At 47.3% G+C, this 20,639-nt stretch overlaps 1 protein-coding gene across 2 annotated transcripts in view; it reads left to right on the top strand.

Moving 5' to 3' along the window:
- The window catches only part of LOC113406888 (annexin A11-like), a 63,832-nt gene that overhangs the window by 28,335 nt on the left and 14,858 nt on the right, over positions 1 to 20,639 (top strand). For both annotated transcript variants that reach the window (XM_026653730.2, XM_026653731.1), the window contains exons 2-7: positions 8,276 to 8,336; positions 15,584 to 15,696; positions 17,683 to 18,120; positions 18,611 to 18,698; positions 19,147 to 19,241; positions 19,707 to 19,820. In XM_026653730.2, the coding sequence (XP_026509515.1) occupies positions 8,285 to 8,336; positions 15,584 to 15,696; positions 17,683 to 18,120; positions 18,611 to 18,698; positions 19,147 to 19,241; positions 19,707 to 19,820 (900 nt within the window). In that variant the 5' untranslated portion in view covers positions 8,276 to 8,284. The remainder of the gene's footprint in view (positions 1 to 8,275; positions 8,337 to 15,583; positions 15,697 to 17,682; positions 18,121 to 18,610; positions 18,699 to 19,146; positions 19,242 to 19,706; positions 19,821 to 20,639) is intronic.

The raw sequence follows: 20,639 nt of genomic DNA, 5'->3' as shown, positions 1-20,639 counted from the left end.
TTTCTACCAGCTCTATTTATAACCTCAGCAGAGTCACTCCTGATTTATGCAGGTGTAAGCTAGATCATTATCTGTCCTTAAAATGATAAAGAAGTTGCAGAATCCAAGCAAGGGTTGGGAAGTTTTACATGAGATGATTGCAGTTTACCTGGCTTGTAGAACAAATACAACACTTCAGTAGCCAAACAAATAAAGCTGAATTTCTGCCACTGACTCCAAAATACTTTAGATCTCTTACGTTTCTTAAAGCCTCTTATTTCAGTGACTCCACAGGGCTGCTAGGTATTAATTGTCAAATTGTAGTTTGGTTGTTTTTTAAATCCCCAGTTTGGAAGAGGTATCAAGTACAGCTTGATTGACTTGTGTGTTTTGTAGTGTTCAAGTGGCAGATGTGATGAGTGTGTAACAGCTGCATAAAACTTGCTCAATCTATTTTACCTAGAGATTGTGGGGGTTTTTTAAGGAATGATTCATAACAAATTCATTTGGAGCATTATTCCTAACCCACTTTTAGGGAAAAATAGGTGTAAGCAATTTCTTGTTCTTTAATACTTGTCATGTTCTTCTTTCTTTTCTGCTTTATTTTTGTTTCTTAAAGTGAAATGCTTTAAAAAAGACCAAAAATACTGCAAGAATAATTTAAAAATAAAAATCTCACGAAGCAGTAACCATTCCTATGAAACAGCTTTAAAGAGCCAAATCTTGCCGGGTTCTTAGCATGCTCACATACCACTGATTACAGTGAGAGCTGTGGGGGGTTCTAGCACTCTGTAAGACTGTGTCCTACTTGAGGGAAATACAGTAGAGGACCATCTGAATTTAGGTAGACTGTACAAACACTGGGGTGCATTCGATCAACAGGGAAGTCGGAGAATTGCATGAGCATATCAGAGGGCAAGATTTGGATGATTGCATGAGATTCCCCATGTTAATCCCTTAGCTAAAGGGGGAGAGTTGCACATCTCCACCATCTGGATGAATCATAAACAAATCTCTGAAGAGCGAGTTTTTTTCACAGATATTTTTCTTATCTCAAGCCCATGACAATCTAAGGGTTTGTCTGAATTGCTTCATCGTGTCTCCGCTAAGACTGGGAACGAATGAGTCACACTAGGCATTTCAGAACCCATAAATTCTGTTTGTCACATAAAGAAGTCCCCGTTTAGGATTGGGCCTTGTAAGAGCTGTTTGAGGGCTTCTTGGCTAATGGGCTGGCCTATAGGAGCAGAAGGACAAATGGGTGTGCTGCAAGAAGGTAGGGGGAGAGGGTTGATGGTCCATATGTCCCCCTCCCAAAAATAGAAGGAAGCTACTGGGGCAATAAGGAAAGTGGCTCTGGCATTGTGGAGGCTGTAGTGGGAAATCCAGCCAAGGCAATACTGGTAAGCAGGATGCCCAAAGGGAAGGATGAATGTATATTTGGAGGAGAGTGTAGACAGAGTCTTTGAGGAGTGGGGCAATGCGCTCCCTCACTCTTTTTGCCTATTGCATTTGCCTTTGCCTACAGTTCAGCTCAGGAGCATTTTGAGCAGCAAAGACATACTACCAAAGTTGATTCTGGCCTGCTAGTGAGGCCACTAGCTGATTTTATATAGGCCTCTGATCAGTCACACATCTGCTGGCACCAGTTTTAGGTCGCTGTTGAACCCATGCCAAATTCAAACCAGGGACATGGCAGCAAAAAGCTCAATCTCCCAAGTCTGTGCAAGGGAATATAGCTCTTTAATTTGTGGTATTTGTACTGTGAAGATGGTTCTTGGTAGGTGAAGGTGTCTGTTTTCCCGGATTGTAAATACTGTAGTATAAAACACAAACTCTTTTCTTTGTTGCACTTAGAGAAACTTAAAAAAAAAAAAAAATTAAATCCTTAACTTCTTTGAGAAATGGCAGTCATGAAAAAAGGGGCACCTTGCATACCTATTGCCTTGTTCACCCTGATTCAAGGATTATTGTTTACGGAATAACTTTCAGGCTATTGTTGTTTCTTAAGCTTATGTGCATTAGCATACTCTAGGCTTCTCTACCTAGCTCTTGTATACAGTTTTTCATCTATAGATCTCAAAGCACTTTACAAAAGAGGTCAGACCCATTATCCCCATTTTGCAAATGGGGAAACTGAAGCACAGAAGGGAAGGTAACTTGCCCATAGTCACCCAGCAGGCCTATGGCAGAGCCAGGAATACAACCCAGGTCTCCTGAGTCCTAGTCCAGTGCTCTATCTACTAGGTCATACTGTGTGCCCACATGGCCTAAGACCTGAGAGCAGGAGAGGGAAGCTGTGAGAATGTGATGAGAGAAGTAAGCAATAGGATTTTGATAGCAGTCTGGATATCTTAGAGAATTGGAGTTGGATTCATTTGCCTACCCTGTCTTTCATAATTCTGATGAAAAATCTATCCAAAATAGAAATAGGCCTTAGACACAAAATTTGGATCTTGAGCCAATCCTTCCTCAAAGTTTGGATCTGGGGTTTTGGCCTGAGACATGGGGATCAGGATGAGTTGTAAAGTTTTGGTTTCAGATCTGAAAAATACCTGCAAAATTTGGGGAGACCAAATTTTAGTATTTTGCCTGGCCCGTTGCTAACTCTGGTGGATCATATTTACTACAGTTGCCAGATCCTAATTTGGTGGTTCTTAGCATGAGTGCAAGATGCATCTGATTGATCTGGTTTTTCTTTAGTGTGGCCCTGCAGCTAAATATTTCGTCTGTGTGTGGGTGGCAAACTAATTGCTAGCAACAACTGTGCATTTATAAATGCTTTCAGTGAACTTAGATATTACCATGTCAGTAAGTGCTTATGTAAGTAACCAGGGACAGTGGGAAATGATGGGAGGAAATGTGGGAAATCTTTACTGCTTTCTGTAGAATATTGAGGGGGCACCTCATACGGTGTACAGGATTTTCCTTTTTAAATGCCCCTTTCTTTTAAATGTAGTTTGGCTGTGCACCGTGCATTAGAAGCCAAATGATGGCCGTGGTCTTGCAATCAGATCTGTACAGATGGATCCCAGCACCAGAAGGCAGCTTCATTGACTTTAGTGGGGCTTTGTATGGTGTGAGGGTCTGCTTGTGAGGATCAGTTCGCAGGATTGGGACCTAAATGTGCACAAACATCCGCACCTTGTGCTGAGATTCCTCCTGCTCACTCTCCTGACGGGTGGAGTTGGTTAAATAATTAACCTTGTTAACACCAACTGTAGAGGATGGACATTACAGCATTCACAGATCCTTGTGCAGCTGTAGAGTGTAGCCCTTGTTATTCCTCAATGCTCCCTGCTTGACACAGGAACAGTTAATTGAAGGAGCCACTTATTCTTCCTGGGTGCAGCAGTATGAAGCTTCCATTGCAATAGCTACAGGGGACGAGTGATTTGGTAAATACCCAGGCTTTTTCCAGCCTAAATTAGTTGCAGGGAAATCCTTATTTCAGGGAACAGGTATGTGAGCAGACATTCCATTCTGACTATACTGGAAGTGAGACAATATTCTGCCTTTCTAATGCTGAACTCCACACCAGGAAAGTACGTTCTCATGTACCCAGCCTAATAGATTTTTCTTGTATATCCAACCTATTTCTTTGGACTTTTGTTAGTCTGCCCTGCTTAGTGTAATCTGTATTGCAATTCTTCAAATTTTGTCTCGTAAGTTAAATGAACACCAGCAATTTGAAACCCAGTCAGTCTTTTAGAATGAGGTTATAGGCATTTTTGGTACAGCACTCACACCTGCCACTTTTTGTGGCCTTTCCTGATCACCCTGTCCCCTTTTTAAAACTGTTTTTCTACACTGTTTGCTGTGTGAAAGATCCATTCAAACTGAAGAGGGAAATGAATCCAACTATGTAGAAGAAATAGCGAAACTGACTAGACACACAATGCTGTCACATGCCCAATGTGAACAAACTAAAAAATAAAGCAATGCTTTTCTTGCTAATCTCCGAGTCATTATAGGAGATATTGACAATAAGAGGATGTAAAATTTTGAGACGGGGTATAATTTTTTTAAGGGGGGGGGTGAATAGCTCAATGGTTTTAGCATTGGCCTGCTAAACCCAGGGTTTTGAGTTCAGCCCTTGAGGGGGCCATTTAGGGAACTGTGTGTAAAAATCTGTCTGGGGATTGGTCCTGCTTTGAGCAGGGGGTTGGACTAGACGACCTCCTGAAGTCCCTTCCAACCCTGACATTCTATGATTCTGTGTCCCTTCCTTTATTTCTGCTGATGATGAGCAAGAAAAGGTGAAAGGTTGTGGGTTTGCAACCACAAGTATTTCTCACAAACTGATTGCATGTTGATGTCTTGAATCTTTTTCATTCTCTAATAAAAACAATTTCACTGAAACAGTCACAATGTGTTTCTAAAGAAGACTTCTGGTTCATTGGGGGGGGAGGGATAGCTCAGTGGTTTGAGCATTGGCCTGCTAAACCCAGGGTTGTGAGTTCAATCCTTGAGGGGGCCACTTAGGGATCTGGGGCAAAATCAGTACTTGGTCCTGCTAGTGAAGGCAGGGGGCTGGACTCGATGACCTTTCAAGGTCCCTTCCAGTTCTAGGAGGTAGGATATCTCCATTAATTTAATTTATCCACAGTTAAATCTGTGGCTTTACCGAACATTTCAAGTTCTGATGAGTGACAATAGCACGTGATGTGCGCTTCAGTAAGTGGTAATGAGAGATGATGCTGTATTCCAGTCAGTGCTCTGCATATCCAAATGTATACTACGTTTCATGAGTGAAATACTCTGCACAGTATTTTTAAAAATAGACTGTGGTATTTTCTTATCACTAAAAATAACCTGGAAAACCTAGGAGTGAAGATTCACTGGACATTTGTCAATCTCTGATTCCTATACTGCTTTCACTACACTGCTTGCTAATGCCTTGAGATCCTGCGTCTGCAACCAAAAAGGTTAAAGAACAGACTGACTGTATTGCAGCCTGAAATACACACTTTTTTAAAATTGTTTGCAAAACATGTGGAACAGGGGCTGGCAAACTTTTTGGCCTGAGGACCACATTGGGTTTCATAAATTGTATGGAGGGCCAGTTAGGGGAGGAGGTTGTGGCCCAACTCCCCCCTCCCTCCCCCCCCCCCGTTCCCTGACGGCCCCTCTGGGACCCCTGCCTCATCCACACCTCCCTGTCCTCTGACTGCCCCTGGACCCCCGCCGCCCCATCCAATCCCTCCTCTCATTCCTGACGGCCCCCCCCCCAAGGACCCCTGCCCCATCCAACCACCCCTTATTCCTGTCCCCTGACTGCCCCCAGAACCCCTACCCCTGACTGCCCCCTGCCGCCCCATCCAACCCATCCTCCTTCCTGACTGCCCCCCCCAGGACCCCTGCCCCCATTCAACCCCCTGTTTTCCCCCCGACCACCATCTACACTCCCGCCCCCTGATCACCACCCCGAACTCCCCTGCCCTCTATCCAACTCTCCCTTCCCCTTACCGCGCTGCCTGGAGCACCGGTGGCTGGCGGCGCTACAGCCACGCCGCCTGGCTGGAGCCAGGCCACGCCGCCGCCGCTGCCACCACCACCACGCAGCACAGAGCACTGGGTCAGGCCGGGCTCTGCAGCTGCGCTGCCCCAGAAGCTCACAGCCCCACCGCCCAGAGCATGAGGCTGTGGGGAAGGGGGGACAGGGGCCAGGGTCTAGCCTCCCGGGCCAGGAGCTCGGGGGCCAGGCAGGACGGTCCCGCAGGCCGGATGTGGCCCGTGGGCCGTAGTTTGCCCACCCCTGATGTGGAAGGATAAATATACAACAAAGAGCGAGTGTGTGAATCCCATTGTATATGTGATAGCTTCTCAAAGGTTTTCCTTATTACTTACTAGGATGCTCAAATCCAGAATCAATGTTTCAGTAGGATCACTAGCAAAGTGTTAGTTTACCATTATCAGAAGCTTTTTTGAGTCTGTGTGTACCCTGAGAAATCAATCAAGTGGTGTCTGGGTAACCACATCACTCAGATAAATTAGTTGGCAGGAGGCACAAGACTAAAATCCTCACACACCATTTAAAAATGTTTCCTCTCAATTTCTGGGTCAAATTTTTTGTTTTAAGTAATTAAAAAAAACAAAACAAAAAACACCTTTATTTTCAGCTTGGGAAACCATTGTTGGGATTGTGCAGCTGTCTTTCCCGTTTGGATCTCTGTTCTCTCTGCAGTTATTTTGGACAGCTGATTATTTCATACACTTTAGTGCTTAAAGGAACACTATCAAGATTAATGTAGCCAAAATTTGATCTGATTTCCCCCTTCCTCCCCTTTCCTGTTGCCTGTTTACAAATTCTATTAATATTGAGTATCGCATACGTCCTCCTGCGCTTCCACTGTGCCGCACCCTCTCTTAGGCCTGGTCTAAACTAAAAAGTTAGGTCAACCCAGCTGCATCGCTCAAGTGTGCGAAAAATCCACATCTCTGAGCAACGTAGCTCAGCCAACCTATCCCCTGGTGTCGAGAGTGCTAGGTTGACGGAAGAATTCTTCTGTCAACCTAGCTACCACCTCTCGGGGAGGCTGGTTACCTGTGCCGATGGGAGAACCCCTTCTGTCGCTGTAGGGAGTGCCTACGCTTAAAGCACTACCGTGGCACCACTGCACTGGTGCTGCTGTAGCATTTTAAGTATAAACATAGTCATAGAGTTTGAGGCCAGAAGGGCCAACCAGGTCACTTAGTCTGATCTCCTGTATAACACAGGCCACCCACGCAAGAACCCGCACGCCAAACCCGGACCAAAATTAGACTGAAGACAGTGAAAGCTCTAAACCCGTAAGTGGTGTCACTATGCATGGCCTTCTAGAGTAGGGCAGCGTGAGGCTAGGGGAACATTGGTGATCTAACACTCATACTCTCCGCTAATAAGGCGAACTATGATGGTTAATAGTACAGTAAGGATTACAAGTGGGTTGGGGCAATGCCGACTTAACTACAGTAACTCCTTGCTTAACATTGTAGTTCTGTTCCTGAAAAATGTGATTTTTAAGTGAAACGATGTTAAGCAAATCCAATTTCCCCATAAGAATTGATGTAAATGGGAACGGGGGGTGGTTAGGTTCCAGGGAAATTTTTTTCACCAGACAAAAGACTCTCTCTCTCAAACACACACACACACACACACACACACACACACACACACACACACACACACACTATAAGTTTTAAACAAACAATTTAATACTGTACACAGCAATGATGATTGTGAGGCTTAGTTGCAGTGGTGGAGTCAGAGGGTGGGATATTTCCCAGGGAATGCCTTACTGCTAAATGATGAACTAGAACTCGGCTGAGCCCTCAAGGGTTAACACGTTGTTAATGTAGCCTCATACTCTACATGGCAGCACGAATGGAGGAATTGCCCCACTTGCCCTCCCTCTGGGCGGCCCTGAGCACATGGCAGTGGGGGGAGGGACAGCTGAACTGCCGGCAATTGATAGTCTGGTGGGCAGCTGTCGCACAGGGAACTTAGGGGGGCTACCGGTCCACCCTGGTTCCAAGCCCCTGCCAGCTAGCTGCAACGGGCTGCTTTTTCTGCAAGCAGTGGACAAAGCAGGCAGCTGCCAAACAACATTATAAGGGAGCGTTGCACAACTTTAAACGAGCATGTTCTCTAATTGATCAGCAATGTAACAACGTTAACTGGGATGACTTTAAGTGAGGAGTTACTGTATATGATTGAACAGTGGCTAGTCAATAATCTACTGAAAGAATGGGAACGGTTGGCTAGCTAATTATGGACTAGAATCATCAAGATACTTAAGCCTCAATCCAACAAGGTGCTTAGGTGATTATTGGGGGAGGGAGATAATCATTGTTATAACTAACTAGCCCCCACATTGTTAATGATTAACTGCGGGTTAGGCAGGCTAGTTAATAGATGGAGAGGCAGGTATGATTAACACAAACAAACGGCAGAGTTTACAGGTATAAGGGTTAATTATATAACATTTGAATGCTGTCAGTCGCTGTTGCTCTTTCTGTCATTTGAGTATGCGCACTCATACTGTTACTTTATTCTTAACATGAAGTGTTGCCACACATCCCTTGATCCAGCACCAGGAGCTGGGAACAGGGGACCTCTGTTCATGTCTTTTTTTTTTTTTTTTTTTTTTTTTTTTTTGTATCAGAAAGAACCTCTGTGGTTTACACAATAAGGGTAGTGCAGAGAGATATAAAGTTTGATGTTAGCCCATATATACAATAAATGTACATGTTCTATAAAACACAGAATATTTTTAAAAACAACTTCATAAATACTTCTTTTTTTTCTTTTCAGATCTTAGCAATGAGCTACCCAGGCTATCCTCCGGCAGGCGGGTACCCCCCAGCAGCCCCAGGTAACTTATCCAAACAACCCAGTTCAAGTGGAGACAGAGCACAAAAAAGAGGGATCTGAATGGCTTCAGGAATTGGGGATTTGAACACAGAGCCTTTTGTGTCTAAGTCATCAGTTAAAATTTCAGGAGTGAATGAGCGTTGTTATGTCTGGTTATGTGGCCTCTTATGAAATGAATTGAGTACTTTCAGCCTTGCTCCTAATATACAGGTACTTGCAGCACACTCAACACTGGGGTCAGTAGAAAATAAATTGATTTTGATACCGGAGACTGTGATTTCCAAACGTGATTCTGGGTACCCAACTTGTGCTGCCTTAAAGGAGCCTGATTTCCAGATGGAAGGGGCTTGGCACTTTCTGCACATCAGGCCCCCTTAGAGAGTCTCATGTTGAGCACCCCAAAAACGATGCACCCAACATCAGTAGTCACTTCTGAAAATTTTGGCCAGTATAAATAAATAGCAAGTAAAAATGCCTTGATGGCACTGGATTGGGGAAAGAACTAGAGGGCCTTGCTGCATGCTTAGTGAGGATCTGTTGTGTAATTTGAGACCAATAAGCCACATGGAACATTATCCCCAGTGCACTACATAGTATGATGAAGCAGTGAATACAGCAAAATATCAAACAGACAGGGCTGCTAGAGGGCTCCCAACAGTGCTGGAACTAAAACCTCTGTAGCTACTGTTTTAGAACAGCATTTGAACTTTGACGCTATTTGTTAGTGAAGGGATAAAAAGAGATCGCTATGTTACCAGAACTATGAAGTGCCTGAGAATGTCCATCCTATTGGAACGCTCAGCCTGCTGAATATCCAGTCCCAACTGCTGCCATCCCAAAATAGATGAAGTCCTTACACGTAAGGATTGAAGGATCTTCAACTATATTCTATTATATAACTGTATCAAGTTTGCTTTTCCTAATAGAGAACATAATGGTCTGAGGATACTTCACACATTATTGCACGTTTCTTTTCCTATTATCGTCATGTTATCACCTTGGTTAGGTGTGAGATCTGCTCATTTGAACCTTGCAGACCTTTTAGTTCTTCTTTGAGTGATTGCTCATATCAATTCCAGTTAGGTGTGTGTGCACGCACCACATACACGGATGTCGGAAACTTTTACCCTAGCAGCTACCTGTCAGGCCGGCTGGGGAGCCCCCTGGAGTGGCGCCGAAATGGCGATCTATATAAGCCCCTGCCGGCCCGACCCCCCCCTCAGTTCCTTCTTACCGCATGTGATGGTTGTTGGAACAGTGGTCTCTTGTCTTTTCAAGTGTTCCACTTATCCCTAGTGTTCTCTCTTATCTTCATTGTAAGTGTTAATCGTTCTTTTATAGTATTAAGCGTAGTTTAGCTTTTAGAGGGTGGTTTTGTCAACGACTGCCCTGGGGCATGCCGTCTCAGGGCTTCAAGCCTTGCAAGTTTTGCAGCAGGCCCATACCCACAGGCGATCCCCACGATTCCTGTCTCAGGTGTCTGGGGGAGAGCCATCAAACAGACAAGTGCAAAATTTGTAAAGCATTCAAACCTCGAACGTGTAAGGAGAGGGAGTTCCATCTTAGGCAACTCCTCATGGAGTCGGCCCTGCGGCCCTCTTAAGAAGTGGGCCCAAGCGCCTCGGTGCGGAGTGCCCCTCCAGCAGTACCAGCTCCGGCACCGCAGAAGATCCCGCGCTCATCTCGGGACCGGCGTTTTCCCAGGCCGCAAAAACGCCCACCTTGGCACCGCTCCCATTCCCCAGTTGCTGCCAAGAAGCAAGCTGTGGGAGGACCTTCTCGTAGAATCGAGACAGTTGTCACGGGCCCAGCGGTGCAAGACCCTGGACAGACCTCTGATCAAGTCACCATGCCTCGATCTCTTCAGACCACCTCTCCACACGAGATGGTGGAAGTGGAAGAGATCATTCTTCCTTCCACGCCGGACACCTTTGAGGTGGCGAGAGGCCTCATAGAGATGACGGCTCCGGTGCCTCCGGCCCCGACACCAGCCCCAATTCGGGTCCCGGTGCCATCCAAGGGCAAGCCAGTGATGTTCCAGCTGCCAGCCCCCGGACCAGCATCTCAGCCCCGCTCGAAGTCCCGGCGCCATTCTGAGTCCCGGCAGCGCCCCAAGTCTCGGTCTGACTCATGGCACCGGATGACTCGCGGCGCTGGTCCTGCAGTCTTGGAGCTGCTCACGCTCGAGGTAATTTTCGACTGCGCATACATGGTCCCGCTCGAGGTCCAGATCTCGATCTGTGACCTCGCGGCACCATTTGGTCTGACGAGCTGCGGGTTCCTGATCCCCGGGTCAGCGATCGCCACGGCGACACCGCTCTCCGGCTCGGCACTGCTTGCCATCGCGGCACCGGTCGCGGTCATGATCAGCCTCACGGCGCCGATCACCACGTGACCCACATCTGCCAAGAGACTCGGTGCCTGCGTTGATCCACTCCCGCACTACCACCCCCGTGGCCATCGCGGTTCAGATCTCCTTCTGGCAGGTCGGAGAGAGCATCTGGGGTCTCGGACATCCCTTGCTATGGGCCAGGAAGCCTTGGACAAGTCCCTCCAGCTACCCACTGGCAACCCCAGTGGCAATTTTGGACACCCTGGGCAGACCATCAAGCCCAGGGCGCTCCCCCAGTTGCTCGACCACCGTCTCGCTCGAGCACCAGGCCTCCTGAGGCAACCCTTAGCCGTCCTCCTCCTGACACAGACCAAACTGTGGATCCAGCGCCTCCGACAGAGGCTACTCCCAACTCCACAGGAGGAGCCCCCCACATCTGATCAGGATGTTCCAGGCGCACCTGTCCTACCAGTGGAGTCATCCTCATCCTCCCGTGACGAAGCTGTGGCTGGCACGTCCACATCTGGACCACCCCCTATGGACTTTAGGGTCTTCCAGGAGCTGTTGAGGCACATGGCCCTCAATATGAACCTCCAAATTGAGGAGGCTGTGGAGGATGAGGACCCCATGGTGGACATTCTAGGCCCAGAAGGGCTCTCAAGGGTGGCCCTTCCCATGAACAGAATCATACAGAATAATGCAAAGTCCCTCTGGCAGACCATGACCTCCATCCCCCCCACAGCTAAAGCGGTGGAACGAAAGTATCTGTTTAGCCACCCTGCCCCATGTTCGCTGGTGGTAGATGCGGTAAATGCCAGGGAGAGGCAGGGGCCTGCTCCCAAATCAGAAGACGCGAAACAGCTGGACCTCTTTGGGAGACAGGTTTATTCCACTGGGGGTCTCTTGCTGCGGATCGCTAACCAGCTGGCGATCCTCAGAAGGTACAAATTTAATTCTTGGTCTGCGGCCCTTAAGTTCCAAGATCATCTTCTCCCAACAGAGGCTTGTACAGAACGGGGGGGCCATTGCTGAGGAGGGTAAGCTGGTTGCTAGGACTTCCCTCCAGGGTTCCCTCGATGCTGCGGAGGCGGTTGCGCGTACCCTGGCGTCTGGAATCACTATGCAGCGGAATGCCTGGCTTCAGTCCTCCAGCCTCCCGCCTGAGGTCCAGCATACCATCCAGGACCTCCCTTTCAATAGCCAGGGCTTGTTTGCAGATCAAACTGACTCCCACCTGCATACCTTAAAGGACACCAGAAACACCATTAAGTCCTTAGGTATACATACCCCGGTTACCCAGAGGAAGCCCTTTAGGCCACAGCAACGTCCTTTCCCTCCGAGACCGAGGCAGGACCCTTCTCGTCGGAGAAACAGATACTCCCGACATAGGCCGTCTCGTCCTCCCTCTGGACAAGGCCAAGGACAGTCAGCCACCCCCGGGCCCTAAGCACCCATTTTGAAGGTGCGCCAGAGGACGGACTACCAGTTCTCACCCAGGACAGTCATCCCTTTCTAAATCATCTATCCCGTTTCTACCATGCCTGGTCCCATATTACCTCGGACCGTTGGATCCTCCGCACGATGCAAACGGGATATTCTATCCAGTTCCATTCCAACACGCCCTCCCACCCCCCTCCCCGTCCCTCTTCAGGGACCCTTCTCACGAGTAACTCCTCATCCAGGAGGTTCAGTCCCTCCTCGCCCTGGGGGCAGTGGAGGAAGTTCCTCAGGAGTTCAGGGGCAAGAGTTTCTACTCCCGCTACTTCCTTGTACCCAAGACAAAGGGAGGCCTAAGACCTATTCTGGACCTCAAGGAGCTCAACAAGTACATCGTCAACCTGAAGTTCCATATGGTCTCCTTAGCCACTATCATCCCTTCACTGGACCCGGGAGACTGGTATGCCGCCCTCGATATGAAAGACACGTACTTTCACATTTCGATTGTTCCGCCTCACAGACGTTTCCTCCGTTTCGTGGTGGGCAAGACGCACTATCAATTCACAGCCCTCCCGTTTGGCTTGTGCACAGCCCCCCGCGTCTTTACCAAGCGCATGGCGGTTGTGGCTGCTTTCCTCCGCCGACACCACGTACACGTCTTCCCGTACCTGGACGACTGGCTTATACGGGGCTGGTCTCATCGTCACGTGCAGTCGCAGGTACGCCTACTCCTGGACACGTTCACTCGCTTGGGCATCATGGTAAACCTCAGCAAGTCTGTCCTCGCCCCTACTCAAACAATAGAGTTTATAGGAGCGGTCCTGGACGCAAGCCAAGTGAGAGCCTTCCTTCCAGAGGCACGGCACCTGGCTATAGCAGGCATAATTACCAGCCTCTGCAAGTTTCCGACCACTACAGCAAGGCAGTGTCTCAGGCTGCTGGGTCACATGGCGTCCTGCACATACGTTGTGCAACACGCCAGGCTCAGGCTCAGGCTCAGGCCGCTTCAGGCGTGGCTGGCGTCTGCCTATCAACCGGGACGCGACAGCCTAGACATGGTCCTCACAGTCCCGAAGTACACACTCGACTCCCTGCAGTGGTGGCTGGACCCTCAGATAGTGGGTGCCGGGGTCCCGTTTCATCCCACCCCCAACCCACTCTGACTCTAGTTACAGACGCGTCAGCCCTGGGATTGGGAGCCCACCTCGGCAGCCTGACAACGCAGGGCTTATGGCATGAGAGCGAGCTGTTGCTGCACATCAACATCAGAGAGCTCAGGGCGATCTGCCTTGCATGCCAAGCCTTTCTTCCCCACTTGCGGGGTCACTGAGTAGCAGTCTTAACGGACAACACCACGGCCATGTTCTACCTGAACAAGCCAGGCAGAGCCCGGTCATCGCCGCTCTGCCAAGAAGCCCTCTCTCTGTGGGACTTCTGCTTAGTCCACTCCATCAACCTTCAGGCCTCGTACCTGCCGGGCGTCCAGAACGTCCTGGCGGATACTTTGAGCAAGCGTTTTCTGACTCACGAATGGTCCATACGCCCGGATATCATTCATTCCGTTTTCCGCACCTGGGGGTTTCCCCGAATCGACTTGTTCACTTCGCGGACCAACAGAAAGTGCCCAGCATTCTGCTCCTTCCGGAGTCACAGCCCAGGCTCGTTAGCGGACGCCTTCCAGATCACATGGTCGGGCCAGTTGCTGTATGCCTTCCCACCGTTCCCGCTGGTTCACAAGGTGCTCCTCAAGATCCGCCGGGACAAGGCAGATATAATACTGGTAGCCCCTGCCTGGCCGCGTCAGTGTTGGTACCCGACTCTGCTGGACCTGTCATTCAGGCTCCCCTACGTCTTCCTCTCGACCCCAACCTCATATCCCAGAACCACGGTCGTCTTCTTCACCCGGACCTCCAGTCGCTCCATCTCACGGCCTGGAGGATACGTGGTTGAACCAGGCTGAACGCGTCTGTTCGGACTCAGTATGGCGGGTCCTTCTGGAAAGTCGCAAGCCATCAACTAGACTTACCTATGAGGCAAAGTGGAAGAGGTTTTCTAGCTGGTGCGCTCAGCGGCAGGTACCCCCGCCCCAGGCTTCCATTTCATGCATTTTGGACTACCTGATGTCCCTAAAGGACCAGCACCTAGCCTTTGGATCCCTTAAGGTCCACCTTGCGGCCATTTCTGTATTCCACCCAGGCGCGGCGGTGCGTTCTGTGTTTGCACATCCGGTCGTGCGACGTTTTCTTAAAGGCCTGGAGAAAATCCATCCTCCCAACGAAGTCACCCATGCCTGCATGGGACCTCAACCTGGTCCTCTCCTGCCTTATGGGTCCTCCTTTCAAGCCGCTGGCCACCTGTTCTCTTCTCTAGCTCTCCTGGAAGGTCGCCTTCCTAGTGGCCATCGCTTCCGCACGAGGGGTCTCCGAATTACGCGCTCTCACCTGTGAGCCGCCCTATACCATCTTTCAACTAAGACCTCACCCGGCCTTTCTACCAAAGGTGGTGTCCCGCTTCCACGTGAGCCAGGATATCTTCTTACCAGTTTTCTACCCAAAACCGCATGCTGACCTGCGTGAACAACGCCTTCATTCTCTCGACGTTAGAAGGGCACTCGCCTTCTATATAGACCGGACAAAGCCCTTTTGTAAAACAACCCAGTTGTTTGTCGCCATTGCAGAGCGGATGAAAGGCGCCCCGGTTTCCTCTCAACGAATATCTTCGTGGATCACCGGGTGCATTTGTGCTTGCTATAACCTGGCAAACGTCCCTCCGCCTGCTGTTACAGCTCACTCCACGAGAGCTCAAGCATCATCAGCTGCCTTTCTGGCACACATTCCTCTCCAGGAAATCTGCAGGGCTGCCATGTGGGCCTTGGTTCATACCTTCACGTCCCACTATGCCATCGTCCAGCACTCTCGGGATGATGCAGCCTTTGGCAGAGCGATCCTTCAATCTGTGGTTCCTTGACTCCGACCCCACCTCCGAGGTAAGGCTTGGGAGTCACCTAACTGGAGTTGATATGAGCAATCACTCGAAGAAGAAAAAACGGTTACTTACCTTTCTGTAACTGTTGTTCTTTGAGATGTGTTACTCATATCTATTCCATTCCCCCACACCTTCCCCTCTGTCGGAGTAGCTGGCAAGAAGGAACTGAAGGGGGGTCGGGCCGGCAGGGGCTTATATAGATCGCCATTTCGGCGCCACTCCAGGGGCCCGACGGGTAGCTGCTAGGGTAAAGGTTTCCGACATCCGTGCACGTGGCGTGCGCACACACCTAACTGGAATAGATATGAGCAACACATCTCGAAGAACAACAGTTACAGAAAGGTAAGTAACCAATTTTTTTAGTTTAGTTTATTTTCCTCTTGTCCAAACTGCCTATGTTTAATAGATATTGCATTTTTTACTGTAAGTAGTAATGCATAGGGTAGAAAATCATTTAAGTTTTGTGGTTCAAGGTGACTGTTTGATTATTTCAGGTAGTAATCCCTGGGGTGGTTCTGGCTATCCTCCTACAAATCCACCTCCAATTGGACTGGAAAATGTTGCCAACTATTCCAATCAATTTAATCCAGACTATATGTCAGGGATGGTGAGTATATTTCCATTTAACATATTTTAAATATGTTTTACTTCAATGTCAAGCTGTATTTCTACCGTAGCAGCGAGAGGGTTGGGTATGTTTTCAGTTTGTGTGTTTTTGCCTAGGAACATACAGGAGTAGCCCAAAGCTCCATACCTTCTGGGGGCAAGATTTCCAGAAAGGGAGGAAAATGGGAAGAATGTAGTGGCTGAATTCATGGCCTGATTTTTAAAGGTACTGAGCATACAATAACTTCCATTGAGGCTAATGTGTGCTGTTGGGAGTTCAGCATTTAAGAAAATCAGGCCACTAATTTAGTCAACAAAATAAGGGTTTAGGAACCTAACTGTAGGGAGGTTTTTTTTTGTGTTTTGTTTTTAAATCTTGGCTTGGTATTGTGGCTCTTGCAGTGCAAAGAGGAAGGGAAAGAACTAATAATGTTGATGTATATGGCTAATTGGTTACACTGGAAAACTCAGTCCAAGTTCTGCTTTTTACCTAACTCTTCAGCCAGTTTGAGTGAGCAAGGCTGTGAACAAGTGACTTAGCTGAGGTTACATAGTGTGAGACAGTGTCTCATCCCTTGTCTCCCACACTCCTTCTCTAAGACCGGATGTGTCTCCTTGTAACAGATTAAGGTGAAAGTAACTTTTGTAGACCTAGGAAAATACAGAAGTGATTTATCTCTTTATTTTTATTTTATTCTTGTGCTCAAAGTAGAACCTGCAGGAAGGCTGAAACTGTTGATAAATCTCCTTTCACTGTATGCTGCTTATACACAAAGTGATCAATGTAGATCTGACCTATCAATCCTCATCCTCAAAGGAAACCTACACTCTTTCAAAAGACAAGCCTGAGTGCTTAAATTCATTATTCTGCTAGACACTAAAAATTGTGGACTGAAAGAAGCCACCGGATTTATGACTTATTACAAAAATCTGTAACTCACTAACCCCTCTTTTTGTCCTAAGACTGCAGAGGTATTAAGGAGCCACTCTATCTTGTATGGTCCCTAACGTACAAACTACTTATGCTAAACCATCTGTTCCACCTTGCATTTTGCTGGGACACTGGCAGTACCTTTCCCAGACCTGAGGAAGAGCTCTGTGTGGCTCAAAAGCTTCTCTCTCACGAACAGAAGTTGGCCCAATAAAAGATATTACCTCACCCACCTGGTCTCTCTGTTTATACGACAGACTTGGGCAAATTGTGAACATTTGCACCACAAAGTGCATTCCAGAGTGTTTATTATGTGGAGATATTTGGTAGCTACAGATTGAAATTAGCAGTGTGTTCTCAGTAGAGTAAGTGGCAGCACCAGCAGCATGAAACTGACTAGAACCATCCTGTTCTAGTCTAATTTATGCTACTGGAAAAGGAGTACTTTGCAAGAGCATGGTGCGATCACTGAAGGATAGTTCTGTGGGATTCTACCCTAGATGCCCAAGTGCGCTGCAGAGGATTTTATAAATTATCTGTCTGCCACATAAAATACCCTAGGGAGGAGGGCAAATGCGTTTTACTCACAGTATCTGAGAGTAAATCCCAGCTGATACAGTAAAACAACCATGATCAGAGAAGGAATTGACCTGTACCTTGTTTGGCTTTTTGGTGTTGGTGTTAATCTGATAACCTTTTTAACTGTAAGGATGGTGTGGTTACTAGTGCTGCTTGTATGAGCATGTGGTCTATAAAGCTAGAGGCTGTGGTTATGTGACTGCAGTTCTGATGGCTGAGGTAGAGAAACTTAAGAAGAGACAGTAGCAGATATGGATGGAGAATGGTTCATTTTCTCCATGGTTGCTGGTCAATCCCTTTCCTTTGGGGAAGGAGATTTTCACACATGGATATACACTTCCCTTTCCTGACTTGGGGGAGGTGACTCTCTACTTTATTTTATTTATTTATTTATTTTTTAACAGTGCCAAGTATACAGCTGAAAGTCAACACCTGATCCATCTTAATCTATATTGCTTTAATTATCTGTCATTGCAGGCTTCTAATTTGTCAGGAACCTTTGGAGGTGCCAATGTACCACAAAGCATGTATCCTCCTGCGCCTGGAGGCTATCCCCCTGTCCCTCCTGGGGGCTTTGGGCAACCTCCGTCAGGACAGCAAGCCTCTTACGGAATGTACCCCCCACCTGGAGGAAATGCAACAGCAGGAATGCCAGCTTATCCAGGATACCCAGGCAGCCACATGCCGCCACCACCAGGGCAGCAGCCAATGACCTACCCAGGGCAGCAACCCATGCCACTGCCTGGGCAACAGCCAATGACCTACCCAGGGCAGCAACCCATGCCACCACCTGGGCAACAGCCAATGCCACTGCCTGGGCAACAGCCAATGCCAAGTTATCCATCAGGCCCAGCTGTGAATCCCTCTATGCCTTCTTATTCAGGATCTGTGATGCCCACAATCACACCTGGAACAGTAAGATGCATTTCAGTGTGTTTAATTTTTAATTGCTGCATGTTTCCTTTGCGTAAACCAGAAGCAAACAAAGTCCAATAAAATCATGAACAAAGGAGGAGGTTTGGCCAGAGAGAGCTCTTACTCAGATAGCAACAATATCAATACAGACTGGGTGACATTAAATCGCATTTTAGCAAAATATCCTAAATGAAATTTTTAAAGCGAGTTTTAAATCCCTTTTATTGAATCTGCCTTTCCTAACAAAATATTTCCATTTGCCTATACCACTTTATGAAACCTTAATGAACGAGATGCTGTGAGGCTTTTTCTTTTCCACATGTCCACATAGTTTGAATATAAAATGAATAAACCATTTAAATGCCGTTGTAATTTTCGTCGTTTCTTCTCTGACATGGGCTGTGACTGGGGCAAGTTACTAATAATGTGAAATCCAGTTTTCTAGCTAATCCAGTATCTAACAGTTATCCTTTTTATTGACATGACTTAGTCTGGAAAGAGAGGCACAATCACTGATGCACCAGGATTCGACCCCCTGCGGGATGCAGAAGTTTTGAGAAAAGCTATGAAAGGATTTGGTGAGTGGTCCATGGGCTTAGTTTCTGTTGAAAGCAGTATTGCAGCATTGCTCCACCACTGCCATTCTTCATTGTTATACTTGCAAAGAGTGGAATAGTTCCAGAACTGTTATCCTTCCTGTAACAAACTAAACCTTTATCTGAGGTAATCAACTGGGAGAGACCACAAGAATAACCAATGTTATGAGTCTGGTGTGTTTCTTTCCGTTGTATTTGCAGTTGAGATTAGTGCTGGAAATAATTTGACAATCCGAGCATATAACTAGAATATTTGATGTAATGTCCCATCTGATACGTTGGGGATGCTGTGCAGTAAGAGTTCAATTCAGCTCCTACTAAAGTCAAGAATTTAGAATTTAGCTACTGACATAAGTAAGAGCGGGATCAGACCCTAATAGAATGTGATAGCATTAAAATGTCATACGTTATGCACCCTTTGTGTTCACAGGAACTGATGAGCAGGCGATTATAGATTGTCTTGGAAGTCGCTCAAACAAGCAAAGGCAGCAGATCATCCTGTCCTTCAAAACAGCTTATGGAAAGGCAAGTATTTCACAGACCATTAAGAGCCAACCACTACCTGCTGCCATGCCTTTTATCAATGGGCCAACCAGTGCCAATGCTTGGAAAAAAAACACTGAGAATTAACCGATGTCGATATCACGCATAAAGGAATGATGGTATTGGTGGGCAGCCACCATAGCCCATGCAGGTATGGCTCCACCTCCCTCACCTCCAGCCTGTAATCCAGTTTGGCTGCAAAGCATCAGTCCTCTTTGCTAACTGTTCATTTTGACCCTTTGTTCGGTATACGACATTTAAAGTTCTTTTTTTTAAGTTGTTGCCAGTTGCTACCATTAGTACCGTTAAGTGGAACAATTTTATTTTGTGTATGTGCTACTTTTTCTTAAATGTGAAAAAGTCCCAGTAAGCTGCAAGAATCTAGTGCTAGTAATTGTTAATATCTCTGATTCTGAGCCTTTTTAAAAAATTATTATTTCCAATCAGGATTTGATCAAAGACCTTAAATCTGAGCTGTCAGGCAACTTTGAGAAGACAATCTTGGCAATGCTGAAGACACCCGTCATGTATGATGTTTGTGAAATAAAGGAGGCTATAAAGGTTTGTTTAGGGAAATTAAGCCTTTAAGATTATGTAGTTTTTGTTAATCATGTTGGGTGCTTAAATTCCCCCAAAACTTGTCTTTGGATTGTGTCTCTTAAATGACTGTTTATGCCCCATCTCTCAAGTAGACAATGACCAAGTGTAACTGTGAAATAGATTTAAGGTTCTCTTTAATAAAAAAAAAAAAGAGAGAGAGAGAGAAACAACATTATGCAGAGGATCTATGTTGGTGAGTCTCAGGAACTGAGTTCTAATCCTGATTCTGCCACTAAGGCCTGGTCCACACTAACCCCCCACTTCGAACTAAGGTACGCAAATTCAGCTACGTTAATAATGTAGCTGAATTCGAAGTACCTTAGTCCGAACTTACCGCGGGTCCAGATGTGGCAGGCAGGCTCCCTCGTCGATGCCGCGTACTCCTCTCGCCTAGCTGGAGTACCGGCATCGACGGCGAGCACTTCCGGGATTGATTTATCGCGTCTAGACAAGACGCGATAAATCGATCCCAGAAGATCGATTGCCTGCCGCCGAACCAGGAAGTAAGTGTAGACGTACCCTAACATGCAGTGTGGGTGGAGGCAAGTTATTTAGACCAACATTTTCCAGATTGGCTGCTGATTTGAGGTTCTTCCAGTCTCGGATGCCCAGGTTGAAGCATGCTGGGCCTGATTAGCAGAGCTGCTGAACACCCACAGCTCCCATCGGCTTCCTTTGGGTTGGGGTGCCCAGTGCCTCTGAAAATCAGGTCCTTAGATATGTCACTTGGGCACCAAAAATTACTGGGTGAAAACTTTGGATGTAACCTCGGCCTTGGTT

Source organism: Terrapene carolina, unplaced genomic scaffold (genome assembly GCF_002925995.2).
Source record: "Terrapene carolina triunguis isolate 2854851 unplaced genomic scaffold, T_m_triunguis-2.0 Scaffold147, whole genome shotgun sequence".
Lineage (NCBI taxonomy): Eukaryota > Metazoa > Chordata > Testudines > Emydidae > Terrapene > Terrapene triunguis.
Note: the sequence above shows the minus strand (reverse complement) of the source record. Positions and strands in the feature narration are given on the sequence as shown.